This window comes from Tamandua tetradactyla, chromosome 6 (genome assembly GCF_023851605.1).
Source record: "Tamandua tetradactyla isolate mTamTet1 chromosome 6, mTamTet1.pri, whole genome shotgun sequence".
NCBI lineage: Eukaryota > Metazoa > Chordata > Mammalia > Pilosa > Myrmecophagidae > Tamandua > Tamandua tetradactyla.
This window is the reverse complement of record NC_135332.1, coordinates 55281071-55301756: the sequence shown is the minus strand read 5'-3', so window position 1 is coordinate 55301756 and position 20686 is coordinate 55281071. Positions and strand designations below refer to the sequence as shown.

Genomic DNA, 20686 nt, shown 5'->3' with positions numbered 1-20686 from the left:
CCCCTTACTTCTGCCTCTCGTTGACCACTATTATTTCAATCTACCCAATTTTTTTATCCCTTATCCCCACCATTATTTATTTTTTGTACTTTTTTTTTTTTTAACTCATCTTATACATTTAATTTTAATGTGAGTCTCTTGCAGACAACTTATAATTGGGTCATAGTTGTTTTTTTTTTTTATCCATTCTGCCAATCCCTATCTTTTGATTGAAGAGTTTAATCCATTTATATTTAAAGTCACTACTAATAATACAGGACTTTCTTCTGCCATTTTGTTTTTTAGCCTTTGTAAGTCTTATATCTTTTTTGTCCCTCACTTCTGTTAATGCCTACTTTTATCTGTATTTGCTTTTTTGTGTTGTACCATATTGAGTGCCTTCTTTTTCTCATTTCTATCTGGATATATTGATCATCTATTTTCCTTGTGGTTACTGTAGGGTTAAAATTTAACATTTTAAATACATAACAATAATATTTGGGTTAATACCAACTTAACTTCAATAGGATACACATATACTTTTCCTATACCCTTTTGTATCCCCACCATTTTTTTAATACTTGTTACCATTTATGTCTTTGTGCATTGTATGTCCAAAAACCCAGATTTATCATTACTTATTATGCATTTGCATTTTAGCACTGTGATTTATCAGCCTCTTCTTCCCACTCTTCCTTGGAGGGTGTACAGTATTCTTCTGGCCTTTGAGTTTCAAAATAGTTGCTTTATACAGTTCCTGCCTGTTTAGTAGTTGTTTTGGTGGGACGACTGAGTCTTGGAGCTGCCTGCTTGTCATCTTTCCGGGAGGTCTCTTCCTATATCCAGATAGAGTTTTAAAACTTTGTATTCAGGGACACTGTATACATGTGTCAGGGAAGGAAACTGAGGCAATAGAAGGAAACAGGAAGGGGCTTGCTATGATTGAACTACAAATAAAATTCATTGTCACTTCTTTTTTTAAAAATATTTTTATTGTGAAATATATATACAAAACGATAAATTTCAAAGTACATTTTAACAAGTAGTTTTAGAACAAATTTCATAGTTTGGTATGGGTTATAGTTCTACCATTTCAGGTGTTTCCTTCTAGCTGCTCTAAGACACTGGAGACTGAAAAGAAATATCAATATAACGATCCAGTAGTCATACTTATTTGTTAAATGCTATCGTCTCTCATACAAGCCTTCCTTCTCCTTTGATCCTTCTCCAAATCTTTAGGGATATTTGGGTAATGGCCATTTTGATTTCTTCATGTTGGAAAGGGTGTCGACATTATAGGTAGGGGGATACAACTGATTGATGCTCTTGGAAAGTCTGGTAACTCTGGGTTTCAGAGTATCTGGCCTGGGTACCACCTAGAAGTTACAGGTTTCTGAAAAATAAACTTAGTGAGTGAAGCTTTTATAGAGTCTCAGATAGAGCCCTGGGTATTCTTTAGGGTTTATAAAAAAACTGTTGGATGGGGCTTGGCATACCATGACAATTAACAATACTGAGCTGAAGCTTGCATAAGAGTAACCTACAGAATAGCCTCTCCACTTTGCTTGAAATCTCTTAAGTCACTCATAGCTTATTTTGTTACATTTCTTTTACCCCTTTTGGTCAGGTAGGCATTGTCTGTCCCATGGTGCAGGGGCCAGGCTCTTCCTTGGGAGTCACGTTCCATGTTGCTGGGGAGACCAGCATCCTTGGATGTCATGTCCCACATAGTGAGGAGGGTAATGATTTTAATTGAAGTATTTGGCTTAGAGAAAGGCAACAAAAGAGGTTCTCTGGAAGTAACTCTTAGGCATTATTATAGGTAGGCTTCACTTCTACGTTACAGATATGAGGTTCATAAGGGCAGGCCTCAAGATCAAGGGCTTGGCCTATTAACTTGGGAGTCCGTACTGTTTGACAGAGTATCAGGGATTTCCCATGTAGGAAAGTTTAATAGTTTCGTATTTCTTCTCTAGTCCCTTGAGGCACTTTGCCAATTCTTTTTTATTATCTGCCCACCATACTCTGGAATTTATCCAATTATTATATGAACTTATATAGAATTCTAAGACCTTGTTCCCAATTCTAGGCCCAATGTGTTTAGGTTGTTTAACTGAACTGGCCAGACAGGTTGAGTTGGATTGTATGCTATAGAAAATTTCAGTTTTGGATAAAATAAACCTGTCTTCCTTTGGTCTTGTACAGTAGGTGAAGTTCTAAAATACCAACAGTACTATCCTTCACCCTGTATTCTAATTTACCTTAGTCTCAGCCTAATCTCTTTTTGGCTTCTTTACCAGTTATTGTATATAGGAATGCCGTCTTTCAGAGCTGCAGAACTCCGGCTCTGAGTCTAGGTGTCACGCGGGTACCCTAAGTTCTAGGAAAATACAAGGTTATACACATATAACACCACATCTCAGAATTTAGAAATAACACTTAAAGCTCAGGAATAAACGTGACTGCCATAAAAGCTTACAATCTAGGCCCCAATTTTCTTATACATATTTTCTAAAAGAGATCATATCATATTTGTCCTTTTGTTTCTGGCTTATTTTGCTCAACATAATGTCCTTATGGTTCATTCACCTTGTGGCTTACCTCATGACTTTGTTCCTATTTATAGCTGCACAGGAGTCCATCGTATGTGTACCACAGTTCACCTTGCTGCTTCTCAGTCAGTGTACCCCTTGGCCACCTCCATCCATTGGGTATCATGAATAATGTCACCATAAACGTTAGTGTACAAATTTCTACTCGAGTCCCTGCTTTCAGTTATTTTGAGTGTATTCCCAGTAATAGGATTGCATAATCACTTGGCAACCCTGTATTTAGCCTCCTATGGATCCATTACACTATCCTCTGGAGGGACTGCCCCATTCTGCTACCCTCCCAACAATGAATAGGTATACCTCTCCACATTTTCTCTGGTACTGGAATCTTTCTGTTTGTTTATTTTGAATCTGCAGATTTTGTTAATATATTCATATATATCATTCATATCCTATCCAAAATAAACAGTATTTCACAGTATCCTCCCTTAGTTGTACAGTGATCATCACTCCCAATTTTAGACAATTTTCATTACTCCAAAGAGAAAAATAGCAGATAGACATATCCACACCAAAATGAAATCCAAAACTCCTCTTAATTCTTCTCACCTCTCAATTATTTACCCCTAGTATTGTTGTGGTAGTAGTGATGTATCCCTATTAAATATAGACCATAGCATGCAATATGTAGTTTTTCCCATATACCCTTATATTACCATTGCCTTTTCTTGAAGCTTAAAGGCAAAATGTATTGTGTGCAAAATCTCCAGTGCCCTGAATTACTGGGCAAATATAAGGAGTTTTCATAGCCTTTCAATTCTTTAATCTGTTAGAGCCTTACTCTTTGGCCTCATTTCATAGCTGTTGGCCAGTGTTAACATGGCTTTAGGTTTCAGAAACAAGTAGGGAACTTGGCACAGTTGTTTTGGGGACTCGGCTGGCTCTGAGCCCATGAGCATTTTAGGCAAAGGGCCTGGCTGTGAGGAGGCATCCATGCTATGTTGAGGGTTCCCTCCTGCTTGAAGCCATATGGAGGCAAAGGTCACTGACTTACTTGGGGCTGGTCCAGAAAGCGGGCCACACATCATTCCTTTGCCCCTCACCCCAGGAAAATGTGGGTATTGGTGTGGGGGTTCTGGAGAGGAAGCTGCAGCAGTGGCCTTCACCTTCTGGGTTCTAACTTGGTTCCCTCCTTTTTATAGCAAGAGAGGCGTCTGTTTACAAACTTCCACAGGCAGCTGTTCTGTTGGCTCGATAAGTGGGTTGACCTGACCATGGATGACATTCGAAGGATGGAAGAAGAGACGAAAAGACAGCTTGATGAGGTAATTGGGGGCCCAGAGGAGACTTTTGGGCTCTTGATCAGATAAATATGGGGATATTAAGAAGGCTTATGTTGGGGCTATTTAGTGAAGGTAGTGTCGTATAGTTACAGGAACTAGGTGTGATGCCAAAGAAGAAAGCAACCTGTGCCCTGAAATTTGCAATCTAGTTGAGATCCTGACCTATCTATCCACAAAAGCAAGCATGGTGGTATGTGCCAAATGATAAATGAGTAATACAGTTGCTGCAGTAGTTCTTCAGATCTGGGGGAGGGGATTGTGTGGGGCTGCTGAGTGAAAGGTGACCCTGGAAGGAGGCCCGGTGGGCTGACCCATGAATACCAAGCATGCCACACACAGGACAGGAGCAGCACATGCAAAAACTAACTCCTGAAAGGTTATTTTGAGCTATTTTTAAATGGGAGCTTTTGCCTTGGGTTGAGGGGGCTGGGTGGGGTGGGGGAGGGGCTTTGATCCCAGAAGGAGGGTCATGTGTCCTTAGGAATAAGGAGACTTCACACTCCTGCCTCCTTTGCAGATGCTTCCCTGAGAGGCCAGTTCTGAGGACATGGTTAATAAGCAGCATTCCATTGCTGACTGTGTACCAGGCACTATGTTAAGGGCTTTGACACATACCCCAGTGAGGGGGTCCTGTTATTATCCCTCCACTCAGATGAGGAAGTAGAGGCTCAAAAAGCTCAGCACTGTGCCCAGCCAGGGTCACATAGCCTGCAGGTGATATATCTAGGTTAAGATTCTGTCAGCCTCAGTGTCATTATTCAGCCTTGGTGCTCCTCCCTCTGGGTGCCCTTCTACCTTTTCAGGGTGAAAAATAAGGTAGAGAGCTCTGTTTCCTAAGAACTGCCATCCGTTTCTCCCTCCCTGGGTTGGTTGGCTCGGAGCCTGGGTACCAGTAGAGACTTTATTTTGCAACAGCTTCGCCCAGCTCTCCAGTAGGTCTCAGCCTGCCCTGGGTGCTTGTGGTATCCCCAAACTGCCACTTCGCTGCTGGCCTAGGGTGGAAACTGGGCCCTGACACTCTTCCTTCCTCTGGAGTGCAGCAGGGAGTTGTTTTTACCGTCCAGGGCGACTCTTTTCCTGGGCTGACTCACTGGTTAAGTGGTGCACTGAGTTCCTGTTGAAAGCAGGTATTCATTATTCATTTCGCTATATTTGGCTGTGAAGTGGCAGGGTTTGGATGCAATCCCTGCTTCTGCTAAGGAACCTCAAATTTGAATGTCCAGGGCTCTGGCAGTTCTGACTATATTAGAGAGAAGCAGTCCTCCTTAATCTGACAGAAAGAGGAAAAGTTACCAAAGGGAAGAACATGGAGATTTTGGGGACTAGCCTGCTGCTGCGGCCACCCAGCTACCTGATAAAAGGCCAGCATATAATACAAAGGGAATCATGGAGGCATCTGCTGTCACCTTTTGCTTTTGGGTGGGATTCAATTTCTTGGGGCTGGAAGCAGTCTTCCAGAGAATCTATTGGCTCTGCCTTCCTCAAAACCAGTGTTTAAGAATCCTCATTGTTAGGGAGGTTTTTTTTAGCCCCATCCCCAGCCTCCATTTTCCACGTTTCTCTGTTCTATGGAGGATTGTGCCAAAGCTCAGCTGATACTGTCCTCTTGCATAGCTGCAAATGCAAGAAACCCTCTTTGGACTCAGAATTTTAAAAAATAATTTGCAGCAGAAAAGAAAGCAAAACTCAACCTATGTCCTTGTGGGAGATGTTCTGATATCTTTAGCAACTCTTTGGATCGTTTGGGTGCAAACTGTAGTCTTGGCTTTACTTATCTTGTTTTTTCCCCTGAAAATATATTTGTTTTATCAAAATTTTATTTTTATCAAAGTAAAGTATGTAAGAAGTCTTAAAACTTAGATAGTATCCCAGGCTTATGAGGAAGAGACTGTCCTTTGCCCTGCACCTGAACTCCCATCCCCCCACCCTCAGAGGCAGCCACTTGCAATTCTTTTGTTTGTTACTTTTATTAATCACCTCCATGTTTCTAAATATTATGTTGAATCTTGTAATTCTTAATTTTAGATATTAAATATTGATTTCTTTCTATGGGAGATTTATCTCTTTTACGTGCCCACCAATTGCACACTTGCCCTCTCCGTCCTTTCAATATGGTTATATCACAGTTATTGGTGAATTCATTATTCAGTGTTTATATTATCATTATTTTTTCCCATTATTTGATCTACTCTGATTTTTGTTCCTTCTACAGACTTTTATGTTATTTTTTAAATGAAGTTAATAATTGTTTTACTTTTTTGTTTGTTTAGTTTTATGAGTTATGTATATTAAATTATGTATATGGTAAGGTTTAGTTTGGTTGGTATATGATACATGTCATAGTGATATGCTTGGCATTGGTCTCTTTTCATTTTTTCTCCCACTACATGGGCACTTTGAATCTAAAGAGCTTTTTGGTTCTGGAATATGTTTTTGTATTATTTATTTAATAATTTTCTTCCTGCTGTGTTCTTTATCTTTCTGGAATTTTTATTAGTCAGTAATTGGACCTCATGAATCAACTCTAATTTTCTTGTATTTTCTCTAGTTTTATCCCCTGCTTTCTCAGAGAAATTTTCCAATGTTAATTTCCCTCTCTTGTATTGAATTTTAAATATTACTTATTCTGTGTTCTTTTTTATTTTTTCATAAATGGATTGTCTTCCTTTTCTGAAACGGTACTGTTTTTTTTTTTTTGAGTTTTCTGTCTGCTCCCTGCATATTTGTTTCCCCTGAGCTCCTTCTTCCTGTTTGTGTTGGCCTCTGTGTTTCACTTTAGGGGCTTTCACATGACTAATGATCCATCGTGGCTGTCCGTTCACAGCTGTAAAAAGCTGACTGGGAGCTCTTTGCATCAGTGGGTGGGTTTCATTGTATTGGAGAACCACTGCTTCAGGGTCCTGAATCTTCTTCTGTTGGACTGGTCGTTTTGCCCAGAGAGAATTTCCTGTTCTCTTGCTTATGGGAATAGTCAGGCAGCCAGCATTCTTGGAACTGAGATGGGGAAGAGCTGGGTAAGGGTCCTGGGGGTCTCACCATACCGTAGGTTAGCTTGAACACAATCCCCTCATATTCTGCATAGTGTCCACCATGCCCTTAGTTGAGGCTTAGGTCCTGAGTTAAGACTTCCCATGTTCAGCACCTCCAGAGAGTACAGGCTTTTGCTGTGTGGCAGGGGAGGGGTGGTTGCTTTACCGCAATATGGGGAAAGGGGATGTCAGGGCCAAGTTTTCTTACTCAGACTTTCAGACAAGTCACCAGTTTTCAGCCCCACCTGAAAGGTACTCCCACCTTCACGTGCTTCCAGGTCCTGAGCCTTTGGAACATGCAGCACAAATTAGTCTGCTCCTTCTTGGTTCCCTGTCCTCACAGGCAGTTAGATTTCAGCTTCTGCTGCTCAGTAAACTAGTTGCCACTCATCTATCCTTTTTCTGTCCTCCAGAATGGTGTTACCATCTCATATCTTCTGTTGTCTCCTCTGTTCTGCATTTTATATCACTTATACCTTTACCATCATTGTAGTGGGATTTTGGGGAGGAATAGCAATAAGTACATGTGTTCATGTGTTTATTCTGCCATGATTAACTGCAGGGTTGCAATAGGAATTATGAATTACAATGGTTATTCTTTAAACCAATGCATAGTAGCCCACTGTGGGTAGATTTTGTGATTCTGAGGGATCCCTATAAGACCACAGTCACACTGCTAAGAGTAGTCTTAGTGGTGGGGAAGGTGCACCCACCATTCTTGGATGAGGCTCAGGGATTTGAGAGACAAGGGATAAAGAGATTAGTCCTTTACTCTAAAAAGAAAAATGTCAGGAAATGTGTGCCTGGTGCAAAGCAGTCTATTTCTTTTCCCCTACTCCCCACTCCCTTTTTTCTCCCTCTTCCTTGGTCTTACTCTCGCTCTCTCAACGGGGTCATAATCTTAGAAGTAGAAGTAACCTTAAGGGTCATTTAGTCTATTTGTACGTCCTGCTTATTGCTTGAGTCTCTTCGTGCAGCTTCCACACTAAGTACTGTCCAGCCTATGCTTGGTCACCTTCTGTAATGGGGAACTCACTCTCTCCTGAATCATAGTGGTAATAAAAATATTTGTATTATTAACAGAAGTTGAAATTTATCAAAGTCTTACTATGTGCTTTTCATGTGTAGTAAGCATTTATATTTATTATGTCATCAGATCCTCATGCCATTAAAAAACAGTCATCATGGCGGCTGTGATATAGGTAATATTTTCATTGTATAGATACAGAAATTGAGACTCAGAAGTTAAGGATATCTTGTAGTTCACTGAATAAGTACCTCCTGGGCCTTTGGCCATTAAGTCTGTAGATAATGAGGCTAAGAGAAGGAAATTTATTTTAGAAATTGTAGGAAATAGTGATTAAACTAAGCTTTTTTAAAAAAATTTTTTATTGTGAAATATGACATATTTATAAAAAAGCAATAAACTTCAAAGTAACATTTTAACAAAGGGTTATAGAACTGATTTCAAAGTTTGGTATGGGCTACGGTTCCACAATTTCAGGTTTTTCCTTCTAGCTGCTCCAAGACACTGGAGACTAAAAAGAAGTATCAATATAATTATTCAGCAGTCATACTCATTTGTTAAATCCTAACTTCTCTGCTATAACTCCTCCTTCTCCTTCAGTCCTCACAGTCTTTAGGGATATTTGGGGGATGCCCATTCTAACTTTTTTCATGTTGAAAGGGGTATCGACAATATGGGATGGGGGGTGGAACTGATTGACGTTCTTAGAAAGCTCAGTCCCTCTGGGTTTCAGGACTTATCTGGCCTAGGAACATCTGAAGGTTTTAGGTTTCTGAAAAGTAAACTTAGTGCATGCAACTTTTGTGGAATCTCAGATAGATCCCTGGGTGTTCTTTAGGGTTTGCTGGAATGATATCGGTTGGGATTTGGCAAACTGTGGTTATTAGCAGTATCTAGCTGAAGCTTGCATAAGAGTAGCCTCCAGAATAGCCTCTCGACTCTACTTGGACTCTCTTAGCCACCAATACGTTATGTTGTTACACTTCTTTTCCCCTTTTTGGTCAGGAAGGCATTGTTGATCCCACAGTGCCAGGGAGACTCACACCCCTAGACATCATGTCCCATGTAGTGGGGAGGATAATGATTTTACTTGTAGAGTTGGGCTTAGAAAGAGAGAGGCCACGTCTGAACAAAACAAGACATTGCCTGGAAGAAACTCTTAGGCATAATTATAGGTAGGCTTTGCTTCTCCATTACCAAAATAAATTTTATAAGAGCAAGCCTCTCTATCAGGGGCTTGGCCTATTAACTTGGGACTCCCTAGTTTTGAGAAAGTATCAGGGGTTTCCCGGGTGAAAAAGTTTAATCGTTCCATATTTTTTCTCCAGTCCCTCAGGGTACTTTGCTAATACTTATTTTTATTTTTTTGTTGGTCCAATTTAATTGAAAGTTTCTGTGACAGGAACCTTTGTCAGAGAAGAGACAGTGTAAGACCTGCAGAAATCTGAGTTATGTTTACTACAAAAGAATATAAAATACATTAATTGAAACTGTAATGTCAAAATAAATTAGAAAAACAAATAGTATATCCTCATTAAGTTAAATATTTGCAAATATTTCTTCCTAAGCACTTAGAACTATTTATAGCTCCTTTAAAACTTCAAATAGCTTGAATTTCATGAGAAAATCTAGTTATTATAACACAAAAGAAAGATGTTCACAATTAGTTGTTTCAGCCCCAACTTTCACAAACCACTTTCATCAAGGAAAATTATATTAGACTAGCATTTTTAAGTGTGCCAGCTCACACAGGGTGTTACAGACAGATCACTTCTTGCCTTACAAACGCACAATAAATTCTCTAGACTCCTCTCTGTATAGATCAGCAGCTCACTACTAAGGCTCTGAACCTCAGTAAGCACAATTCATTTGACCCAGGATAAAAACGAAACGGACTTCAATCTAAGAATTGGCTGAAAAAAGGCATTTCCTATCTGATCATCTTTGTTATGCATTTTCTCCATCTTCAAGCTCTTTAAACCTACTCTATTCCCAAGATCACTCTGAAAATGAAAAGAATAAATCTGACAGCCCTCACAGCAACCTTCATAATTTCAAGGCAGTGTTTAACTCATCCCTTTTTATTTCATCCCATTTCCTACCAACAGTGCCCCTCTCTGGAGCATTTGAAGTTCTCGGTAATACGAACTCTGTCTTTCTTTAGCTTTAGGTATAACTTGTACATCTTTTGAAAAAATATGTTTAATAAATACCCTTCAAGTCCTGCACTTGAATCTTCCTCATGGACACAAGTGGTGTCCCTTGCGGATGATCTAAGGCTAAACCTTTGTACCAACTATTCAGGTAGACTCTTGACCAAGTTTCTCTTTAGAGATCAGAATTCAACATAAAAAACAAATTCAGTTGTCAAACATCTCTTCCTAATGTAAAGCAAGGCTACACACCTAGCAAAACTCTATTTATTAATATTATACAAACTTAAAAAAAAAAAATCCAGGCCCCAATGTAGATCATGAACCTACTTGGATTCAAACATGGTAAAATGATTTTTTTTTTAATTTTACTAGTCTTCCTAAATGAACTGTGATGTTTTGGGCTGACATATTAATCAACGTCATAGATCTAGCCTGCCAACACAGAACACAATTTTGACCTGATAACAGAAAATAATTCAGGTGACCTGACACATAGCCACGATTCTAAGACTAAAATTTTCTGTCCTTTAATAATTTTCAAAGAGGGAGACCATGAAGACACTTCCTCCTCAGTAGAGACATTGATCAAAGGTTGGTAAAAACAGGCTGGTTTGCAGAACTTCAGTATTGCTCTTCAACAAATTTAACAGGCCAAGGAGTGAGTTTTTCACCAGTGGGCTCTCACCCACTCACTGGTTTTGTACGGGTTTTCCATAACCTCCTCTCCCAGCGTCATAGTCTTGCCGATACTCGTCTTGTACCTGGCCTCCAGATCGTCCATACTGCCAGCCTTCCTTAAAGCTTGCGTCCAGTCTGTGCGAATGAGCTGGTCATCTAGATGAGTTCCATTTATGTACCGCATGGCATTTTCTACATCTTTTCTTGAATAGTACTCCACAAAACAGAATCCACATGTAGTTTTTTTTTTTTTTTCATTTATCTAGGCCCATAATGAGTTCTTTGTGTCACCGCTTTTGCTGAAGTACAGCACTGTGCAGCGCCTTCAGAAGTCTGCTAGACACAGTGCAAGGAGGTGAATCTGCCAGTACTTTTAATTATACGCCCAACATACCCTGCGTTGTATCTGGGTATTACATTAAGCCATACAAAATTACAAGCTTTTGTTCCCATTCTGGGCTCCATGTAAAGTAAACTTTTTGTTTTTCTATTTACTGGACTCTCTAGAACATATTTTAAAAAGCAACGAAATAGGGTATTATAAGCATGAATTATGATTCTGTAGCATTTTCTTTTCCAAACTTCCCTTGTAGGTTCTTCCTCTTTATGTACCTGTTGGCTCTGATTCTGGTCCCTTCTCAGCCTTTCCTCCACAGTGGTGCCTCTGTGATGGAGCTGAGAGGACACGGGCCATCCCTGCTCAGCTGGTCCACTTTGGGTGCTGTCTCTGAGCCTCTTCATAGCCCGTGTCCACATCCATATGCGTGGGTGTGAATGTGCCTGTCCTTTTCTCATCATCTGATGTGTCTTTGCCCATTCTCCATCTTTTTGACTAATAAAACTCTGCTCAGTTTTAGATTTCAAGTCTGTAGATTGGAGACCAAGATTCTATTAGTTTCTCTGTGCAGTTAAGTTCTGGGCAGGACACTATACTCCGAAGTTTCCAGTTTGAAATTGTGGTTGCTGTAGGTTCTGAGGGATAGCCTATGAGGAGAAACTACTCTGTGCCTAGCTCATCTGGACCACCAGAGATGGGAATCTAGAGATTCTCCTAGTTTCAGTGGAGGGCAGAACTAGGTCTTTGGAGGCTGAGGGATCCTTCCCTGCAAATGAACGGTGCTGCGGTACATGAGGAGTTTTAAAGCCCTCTGACCTGCCCGGCAATGATTGACCCCAGTAAAGACCACCCAGAAAATTAATTAATGTCTCAAAATAGCTTTTTAAAAAAATACGGTTTAATTTTTCAATATTAAACTGATAGATAAGCATTAAACATTTGGGGAAATACTGAAAAGTAGGAAGAATAAAATAATTTGTACTCTCACTGATTAAAAGCAATCACCGCAAGCATTTCTGTACATTTTCTCAGTCTTTCTATCTATTTTTATTAATGACCATGGTGCATGTGCCTGGGTTACATCCTGCTTTTATCTTTGGACATTATTACGAAGTGTTTTCCCATTAAAAAAAAAAATTCACATATGTTTATGACTGCAAGATATGTTGCTCTGTATTCTATCATTACCTTAATTTGAATTTTCCTTAATGTTTCCAGATTGTTAATGTTATAAATAATGCTGTGATGAAAATCTTTGTACACAGTTTCTTTGGTAATTAGGATTATTTCCTCAGGATAAATTCCCAAAGATGGAATTTAAATAATTTAAGGCCGCTATTTATTGCCAACTTTCTCTCCCGAATGACCTATTTTCTAAGGGCAGTGGCTTTCTAAAAAGGTTCTGAAAATGATTCCCTGTGGGCCTCACACCGATGTTCCATTAGGAATGCTAAATTGTTTGTGGTTACTTTTCAGAGTCTTAAATTGGTATTTCTTTTTCTAGGTTTTTATAAAACTGTTTTATTGTAGTAACATATATGCAACATATTTCCCATTTTAACTACTTTCAAGTATCATTTCATTGGTGTTAATTTCATTCACAATATTGTACAGCTATCACCACCATCCATTACCAAAACTTTTCCATCCCCTCAGACATATACTCTGTAACAACCATTCAGCCTTAACTCTCTATTCAACCCCACGCCCAGTACCCTATAATCTACTTTCTATCTCTATGAATTTGCATATTCTAGTTATTTCTTATATGTGAGGATCATTTATCTGTCCCTTTGTGTCAGAATTATTTCACTCAACATGAAATGTTCAAAGTACATCCATGTTGTAGCAGTACCAGAACTTCATTACCTTTTATGGAAGAATAATATTACATTGTATGTAGATACATTTTGTTGATCCATTTATTCTTGATATGCACTTGGGTTTCTCTCACCTTTTGTCTGTTGTGAATAATGCTGCTGAACATTGGTATATAGTCCCTGCTTTCAGTTCCTTTGGGTATATACCTAGAAGTGGGATTTCCGAATCATATGATAATGATATATTTAACTCTCTGAAGAACTTCCTTTACTATCTTATTTTTAATTGAATGTTTTACTTTGAGATAATTGTAAGATTCATATGCAGTTGTTAAAAAATAATATGGAGAGATCCTGTGTACCCTTCACTCAGTGTTCTCCAGTGGTAACATTTTACAGAACTATAGTATAATTACAACCAAGATATTGACACTGATACTTTTGATAGCTTTTTAAAATCAAAAGATTTTGATTTCATACTTAACAGTAAGACACTTTTCAAAAGTTATAAAAAAATTTTAAAAATAGAAGTCAAGATAAATAAATGAGTAGATGAATAGATAAATAAAAATCACTTTTATTCAACCCCCAGCCTCATTCCCTAGAGGTAAGTAACCACTGCTAATAAGGACCCACAGTTTAAAAGAAAAATCAGGCATTGGAGTTTCTATTTTCATGTTCTTTGGCTGTGTGTGTAAATATAGCCTGCGGTAGCTGGATCCAGGGAACACTACAAACATCAGATGAATCTCTCACGTCATACAGGCACCAGGAAACAGACCAGGAGACAAGTATTCTTAGAGCTTTCATTGTAAGAATGAAACAAGGAATTCTTATATCAGTGGCACCCTCTGGGGGATCTTTTCTTTGACAGTAGGGTAAAGCTATCACATTCCCTGATAGGAAGTTGCGTCTTTTTTTAAGTAGTGGGAAAACAGGAACTGAATTTGCATTAGTAAATTAAAGCAAGTCCTTGAACTCTTAGGATACACAAGGATCTGGTTGAGGCCCAAAGAGCTTTATTCCCATAAAAAATTAAATTTTTAAAATTTTTCCTGATTACTAAAAGTTTGTGAAAATGGTTTTCCTGCTGACATTTATTGACCAAGTTTTTAAATATATTAAACATTTTAAAATATATAACTTATTTTAAAAGAGTTCCAAACTTAGAAAAAATTGGCGAGAATAGTAGAAAGAGCTCCTATATTTTTGCCCAGACTCCCTACTCCTTTATAGCAAAAGACCCAACCCAGGATCCCGCACTACACACTGTTGTCTCATCTCTCTAGTCTCTTTAAATCTGGTGCAGTTCCTCAGTTAATCCTTGACTTCTAGGATCTTGACGTCTTTGAAGAATATTAAGTTAGTCATTTTGCAAAATGTCTCTTGATCTGGGCTTGTCTAATATTTCCTTATAATTAGGTCCAGTATATCTATTTTAGGCCAGAATATCGCAGATTTGGTTTTCTTTTCGTTGTATCCTTCTTGTCCATCTGCCCAGTTACTAGTGATGTTAGCCTTGTTCACCTGCATAACTAGGTGCTGCAGGCTTGTCTTGTTCTTTCTGTGACCCAGTGCTGGGATTGGCCCTTTGTCCAAGGTGCCGAGTCCTTTTAGTGGAGAGTGCTGTTTGGAAATCAAGATCTGGGCACTAGATGTGCTCATTACTACTGGGGTGTTGCTGCCCCCAGGTCCTCCCTGTGATGGAGTAGGAAATTTTATATGTATAATTATTTCTATATTTATCTGATATATTTGTCCATATACACCTCCAATTCCAATCTAGCACCACACAGTTAAGTTTTATCTTTAAAAAAAAACTGATAATGCCCTTATCCTTAACAGATTTGTCATGCTGTAAAATCTTGAATGTGTGAAATAACTGTTGCACCCTTATACAGTAAAATATCTACAGGTACTAATTAATATGGATAACTTAAATCACAGGAGCAACAGTAATTTAAAGATATTCAGGAAAGTGAGATTTGAGCAGAGTCTAAAGGGGCTCTAGATTCCACATGTAGCTGAGAGTCTGTTTAAAGGGTTAGGGTTAGGAATAAACACATACTGACTTGGTTTTGGAAAGCAGACTTTCCTGTTTGAAGCAGAGGATCTTTTTTTTTTTTTTTTAACACAGCAAACTTTATTTCTCATATCCTTAAGTCTAATCTTCTGGAGACGGTTGCAGGGAGCAAGGGGAGGCTCTGTTCCATTCAGTTCCAGCTTGATGGAGGGTCCCAGGTTGATGGAGGCTCTGCCAGCTCCTATTCGTAGTGAAGCAGAGGATCTTTGCTGGGGATAGTGAGAAGTGAGTCTTGTAAGACTGATTATATGGCTCATCAGGTTGAGGGCCCAAGGGTGTACAACAAATGCCCCTGCAGTTATTTTGATCGAGAATGAGGAAACCCTGGCCTCAAGCACCAGTTTAAGACAGTTGATGTAATTATAGTAATAGTTGTCAAGACGGAGTGAATATCAGAATTCCTTGGAAAAGATCAGCAGAATTACTTTTTTACCATGCATCTGCCAAAGTTCCACATGGATTACAATGAGATGGAGGATAATCAGCATGGGTTTGAAAGGTAGCAAGAAATCAGATTGGTGTATTTTGCAAATGTCTCCCAGTGGAGAACCACTGATACTGAGAGAATCTTTGTAAAAGGTGGTAGTGTAAAAGTCTGAGTGAATAGAAGTGTCTGAAGAATCTCCAATTGTGTCTTCAAATCCCCAATTCTTCAGAGCTTGTGTACACATCCCCCTCACTATAGGACAGTGTAGAAATAGCAACATACTAATAGATAATATATATTGAGTGCACATGCTAGGCCAAGGACTCTACTGATATCTTAATCTTCACGAAAACCCCATGATGTGTGTACTTATTATCTTTATATTGTAATTGCAGAAGTTGAGACTTAAAGAATAGTAAAGTGACTTGGCAAGGTTACCCTAGTAGTGGAGACAGAATACAGTCCAGGCAGTTTGCTCTAGAGGTCATGCTCTTGTGTCCTGTGCTCCAGGTGTGCTGAATGAATAAAGAATGCAAGTAGAGCAGAAAGCTAGTGGATATTGAAGAAGTAACTAGTGGGAAATTAAAATACATGTACATTTTAAACATTCTGCAAATAGAATAAAAAGTTTTCCAATTGGAAAGGATTCTAGAGAAATCACCTCCACAGGATCCATAATAAGAAGTGTTCACTACAGCTTGAAGGTGCCAGTGACAGGAACCACTCAGAGATTGCAGAGAGGAGCACATCCTACTTTCCAGAAGCCTCTGCACTTCTCTCCCCTGCTGTGTCCTTGTACCTAACTCTGATTCCATATTGTACCCACCTGTATTCCTCTTCATTAACTGGACAAAGCTTCTAAGCAGACCTGGGGAGGGAGATTGCTAATCCCATTGCATGGAACACCCCAAAGAGCCACAGGATTTGCTCCCTTACTTCCTTGGGTCTCTACTCAAATGTCACTTACCTGAGAGGCTGGCGCAGCCAGCTTATAAGAGAGCATCTCCCCACAGTTGACCTCTGTCTCGAGGAATACACTCCTACCTGACATTTGTTCGTTCTCCCCGAACCCTGACCTGGAATGTAAGCATCTTGAAGAGAGACTTGACCAGATTTGGTTGACTGCTGAATCCCCAGCCCTGGAGTCATTTCTGGTACAAAAGAGATACTTCATAAATATTTGTTGAATGAATGAAATAGAGAAGCTTAAGCACTGACTCCCAATGCTGAGGAGCCGGGTAGAGAAACAGAAATCATAGATGGTGGGATCAGTGACATAGAGCGATAAATGGTGTTGCATTGACTGTGACAGATGTGTGCAGTATCCTTTCCCCTCAATTTCTTGCTTAGTGCACAAAAAAATGCTCCACCCTAACTATTGATAAGATTAAGGAGAAGGCAGGATGTATTTGTGATGGCACATCAGCAGCAGCAAGTGTCTTCATTCCTGATTTCTTTTTTTCTGTTCCAGATGAGACAAAAAGACCCAGTGAAAGGAATGACAGCAGATGACTAAAGCCACCCTTTCCCCTTCTGCACTGTATGTACCGAATTTCTCACTGTGCATGTCATGGAAGCTAAAATCAGTTAGTGTCCTCACGGCCTCAGCAACTTACTCTGGAGTTGGAAAACCTGCTTCATCCTTGTCCTTGCCTTTAGTAATGATGACGACTGCCATGCCATATGCACTCAGGCTTCAGGACCCACTGACTGACATGATGAATATTAGGACATTTCAGGGACATGTTTTATAAGGAACCACCCAAATAGACACATGGACAGGGTGGGGAGAAGTGGGGGTGTGGTGAGGCAAGTGGATGCTGAAGTGAATTTACTCTTCTCCTTTCATAATGTGAGCCATTTTAAGATGAAGCCAGGGCATTTTCTATACTCTTCATGCCAGAACCAGTTCCTAGCCCCCAAATGCTGATATTCCCTGCCTTCCCCTGGAAATCTTACTGGCCAGACAGCTTTCCCTAGCATTGGTATTATTTCATTGGCTTCTTACAAATCCCTGATTCTACACTGAGTAGAAGTCTTCATCAGAGGTGGCCTCTTTCATGGGCTGGGACAGTGTTTCTTCCAAGGTCATAGGGTCAGGATGAGATGTCCCTTGTTTCATGCTACCACTCCTCCCCAAACCCCTTCCTTCCATTGGCTCAGGAGTTCACAGTCATCTTGATCATGGAATGAAAAATCTGGCCCCGCTCCCCATCATGTTCTATGATTATTTTATCAAACACTTTCTGTCCTTGAGTACTAAGGAGCTAAAGGGTCCTCAAGCATCCTCTCCCTGCCCCATATTCTTGAAGCAACTTCTGGGAGCTAGAAGATGATTGTTGCCCTGCCAGCTTCGCTTCTCAATCACTGCTTGGGCCTGAAGTGACCTCCTTTTCCCCATCTCCCCATCAACTGGCATCCTTCTTTTGAAATTCCCCCAATTAAAGGTGACTTATAGTGTGTGTCTATTTTCCCCTGTTGTTTCCTTACTAATTTTATTTCTCTTCTAGTTTTGCAAGACATTGGTCAACAGGAAGGCCCAGCAGCTTCACCCTCCCGAGTGACAGGCCATCTTCGGACGCAGCCTTTCTGTGCCCATTCTTCAGGCAACTTTCAATCCCTTACTGTAGCCAATTCTAGATGCCCTTTAATATTGTGAACAAATAGACCGTCTGGTATTATGAAGCAAGTGTGTGCAGGAGCCTGCTCCTCAGAGATGTGTGGCATGTAGGCCACTGGATTTACAGCTCCTGCCTCTCTCCCCGTTGTGTTCTGACCCACTTCTGTATGTGCTCCACCCCCAACTTTATTTCCAAGTGACATTTTCAGTCGTTCGAAATAGCTGCCTTTTGTGATGTGGTGATTTAAATGCTTTAAGTTTGTTTTCAACCTTGGGATAAATTAAGTGTTCACCTAGGGAGAGGGGGTGAATTAGAAATGCAGGTTTTTTCCCCAGTTCCACAGAGTATCAGTGGAGCTTCATAACTCTGACCTCTGCTCCCAGTAGCCCATTGTTAGAGGGCGCAGCCAGTCTCTAAGAAAATTTAATAAATACAAATAACCCCAGCCCTATGCAGTGCACCTCTGTTCACTATTCTTAGAAACACCTGGCTTATCAGCCCTCCTGTTGCCCAGTGTCTGTATCTCTTTGCAGAGCCCATAATATGCCCCAACTAGCTCTCCACCTGGGACCTTGTCCATTGTGGCCCTTAGAAGTGAGTCTGCCCCATATATACTTATCAGTCTGACCCCCTGAAGGGCTCTGTATGTCCCTGCTCCTTGTCCCTTTTGGGTTGGTGCTGCCACTCAGCAATAATCCTCTTTTCTCTGTGCTTTCTTAGATCCTTGTCCTCTGTCTTTGAAGCTGGTTAGGATGCAGGAGCCCTGATCTTTTCATGCTGCACACATGAGCATGCAAAAAGCTTCCTTCCCAGCCAGATATGTTTCCTCTTATCTTCAGGGTTGCTGGAAAGAATTTGGGGATCAAGTACTTGATGTGTCCTGTCCCCATGCTGAGTTCTGTCCTGGACAATCAAATGCAAGTAATGATTATACTACACCAAAGTAGGCTAGTGAGGAAGTCCAGGCTCCAGAAATTGGAACCTACTGAGGGGTTCATAGTTCCCTATGACTTGGCAGAACCTGAGTATCTTTCTGATGGGAGACTCTAAGATAGCTGTGATGCCACTTGACATTTCTCTCGGAAGATTTGTGAAGTATGTTGATCAGAATGTGCACTGATCCAAGTCTATGCTAGCCTGGGTGCACCTGCTAATGAGACTGAATCTCTATTAAGAGCAAGAAGTAGGATGGGATGGCTTATCCTTATGCTTTTCAGTTCGCTTTGCCTTACTCATTTCTAAGTGCAATAAGGGAGTGTCTGACAGGGTTGCATCTGTGACACCCTGATGGATGCTTCCCTGTGGCCCTCCTGGGGCAAGGGTGGACAGGTTCAGACCCCTCAGGCTGGTCAGCTTTGACCTTCATTGAAGCCCCTTTGGGACCAGGATATGTCCTTTTACAGACATTTTCCTTGTTATTAGTCTCCTCACCTTGTGGGGTCTATAGTTACAGGTCTGGGGCATTTCAGTTGATTATTAATATCTTGACTGCTAGTAGCATTTATTTGACTAGGAAAGATGGAGAAGAGGCATTTCTACTGGAGAAAATGTAAATGTTTTCCTGTAAACTCTGTTTTGTTTTTTACATTTGTGCTTAAAGATTTCCCTTCTTCATTCATCAACTAGGTCAAGTCCAGAGGTGGGTTATTCTGGGAGAAACAAACTGATTTTCAAAGCAGACAGTTGTTCATGTGGTTGGAGGGTCAGCAGATATTAACGTCGTTCCTTCAGTTCTTTGAGATCCACGAATATCACTTCAGCTTTGGTGGGGGAACTTCTCTTTATCTGACTTCTCTCTGGCTCCTCCCACCGCCACCTGTTGCTCCAATTTAACCTGGAAAAAGGCATTCACATGAGCTGAGCACAAACATAAAGGAAGGAAGTCCCTGGTCTGTTTCACCCTCGTGGATGGTGTTGCTGCTGGGCAACGGTGTTGGCTTCTTTTAAGTACCCCCTTTTCTCCTCAGGGATTGTACCTGAGGATGTGCCACATCCTTTCTCTGACCAGCTGCTTCCATAGATTTCCAGAGACATGGTCCCAACTGGAAGCAGCAGTGCCTCTATGAGGGGTGCTGTGCTCAGTCTTTCATGGAGAGAGGTCAGGAGACAGGGTCAGTACTGTGGGCACGTGTACATCTTCCCAAGTTCTCTTACCGTCCCTGCTGGGACTCCCTGACTTTTTGGTTGGTTCCTAGTGGCACTTTTACAAAAAACACTTTGTAGAACTGATTAGAATACCTTGTTTATTTAATGTGAGTTTGTGCCTTTTTGTCTGAATCTTCCAATACAGGTATATTGGGGGAAAAAGCAGTCTAATAAAATCTTAGACAGAATTTTCTGGAGTCCAGCTTATTGTTGATATCCTAATACAACTCAGATATCCTTCAACTCTTGCTGATGTCCCCCATTTTACCAGGGAAGAACTAATCAATTTACTTATGTAAACCTGGCTATCTGAATGTAATTTAGCCCTTCTGTAATGGCAGTATTCCTTTGGGCCTCTGTCTGGTCTCCCCTCCTCTTCACATTTCCCTCTCCTTCCCACCCCTACCAAGCAAAACATTAATATATAGTAGTTCTTAACCTGGTTTGGAATGGGGTTTTGTGAATCTCTTAAAGCTTGCCTATAAAATT

At 40.4% G+C, this 20686-nt stretch overlaps 1 protein-coding gene and 1 pseudogene across 1 annotated transcript in view; one reads left to right on the top strand and one right to left on the bottom strand.

The window, feature by feature from the left end:
- PITPNA (phosphatidylinositol transfer protein alpha) overlaps positions 1–20403 on the top strand; it is a 48226-nt gene extending 27823 nt beyond the window's left edge. The window contains exons 10-12 of the mRNA XM_077165473.1: positions 3734–3856; positions 16903–16971; positions 17942–20403. Of these exons, the coding sequence (XP_077021588.1) occupies positions 3734–3856; positions 16903–16947 (168 nt within the window). The 3' untranslated portion in view covers positions 16948–16971; positions 17942–20403. The remainder of the gene's footprint in view (positions 1–3733; positions 3857–16902; positions 16972–17941) is intronic.
- Positions 10658–16482, bottom strand: LOC143685652 (nuclear cap-binding protein subunit 2 pseudogene; annotated as a pseudogene).
- Positions 20404–20686: the final 283 nt, after the last annotated feature.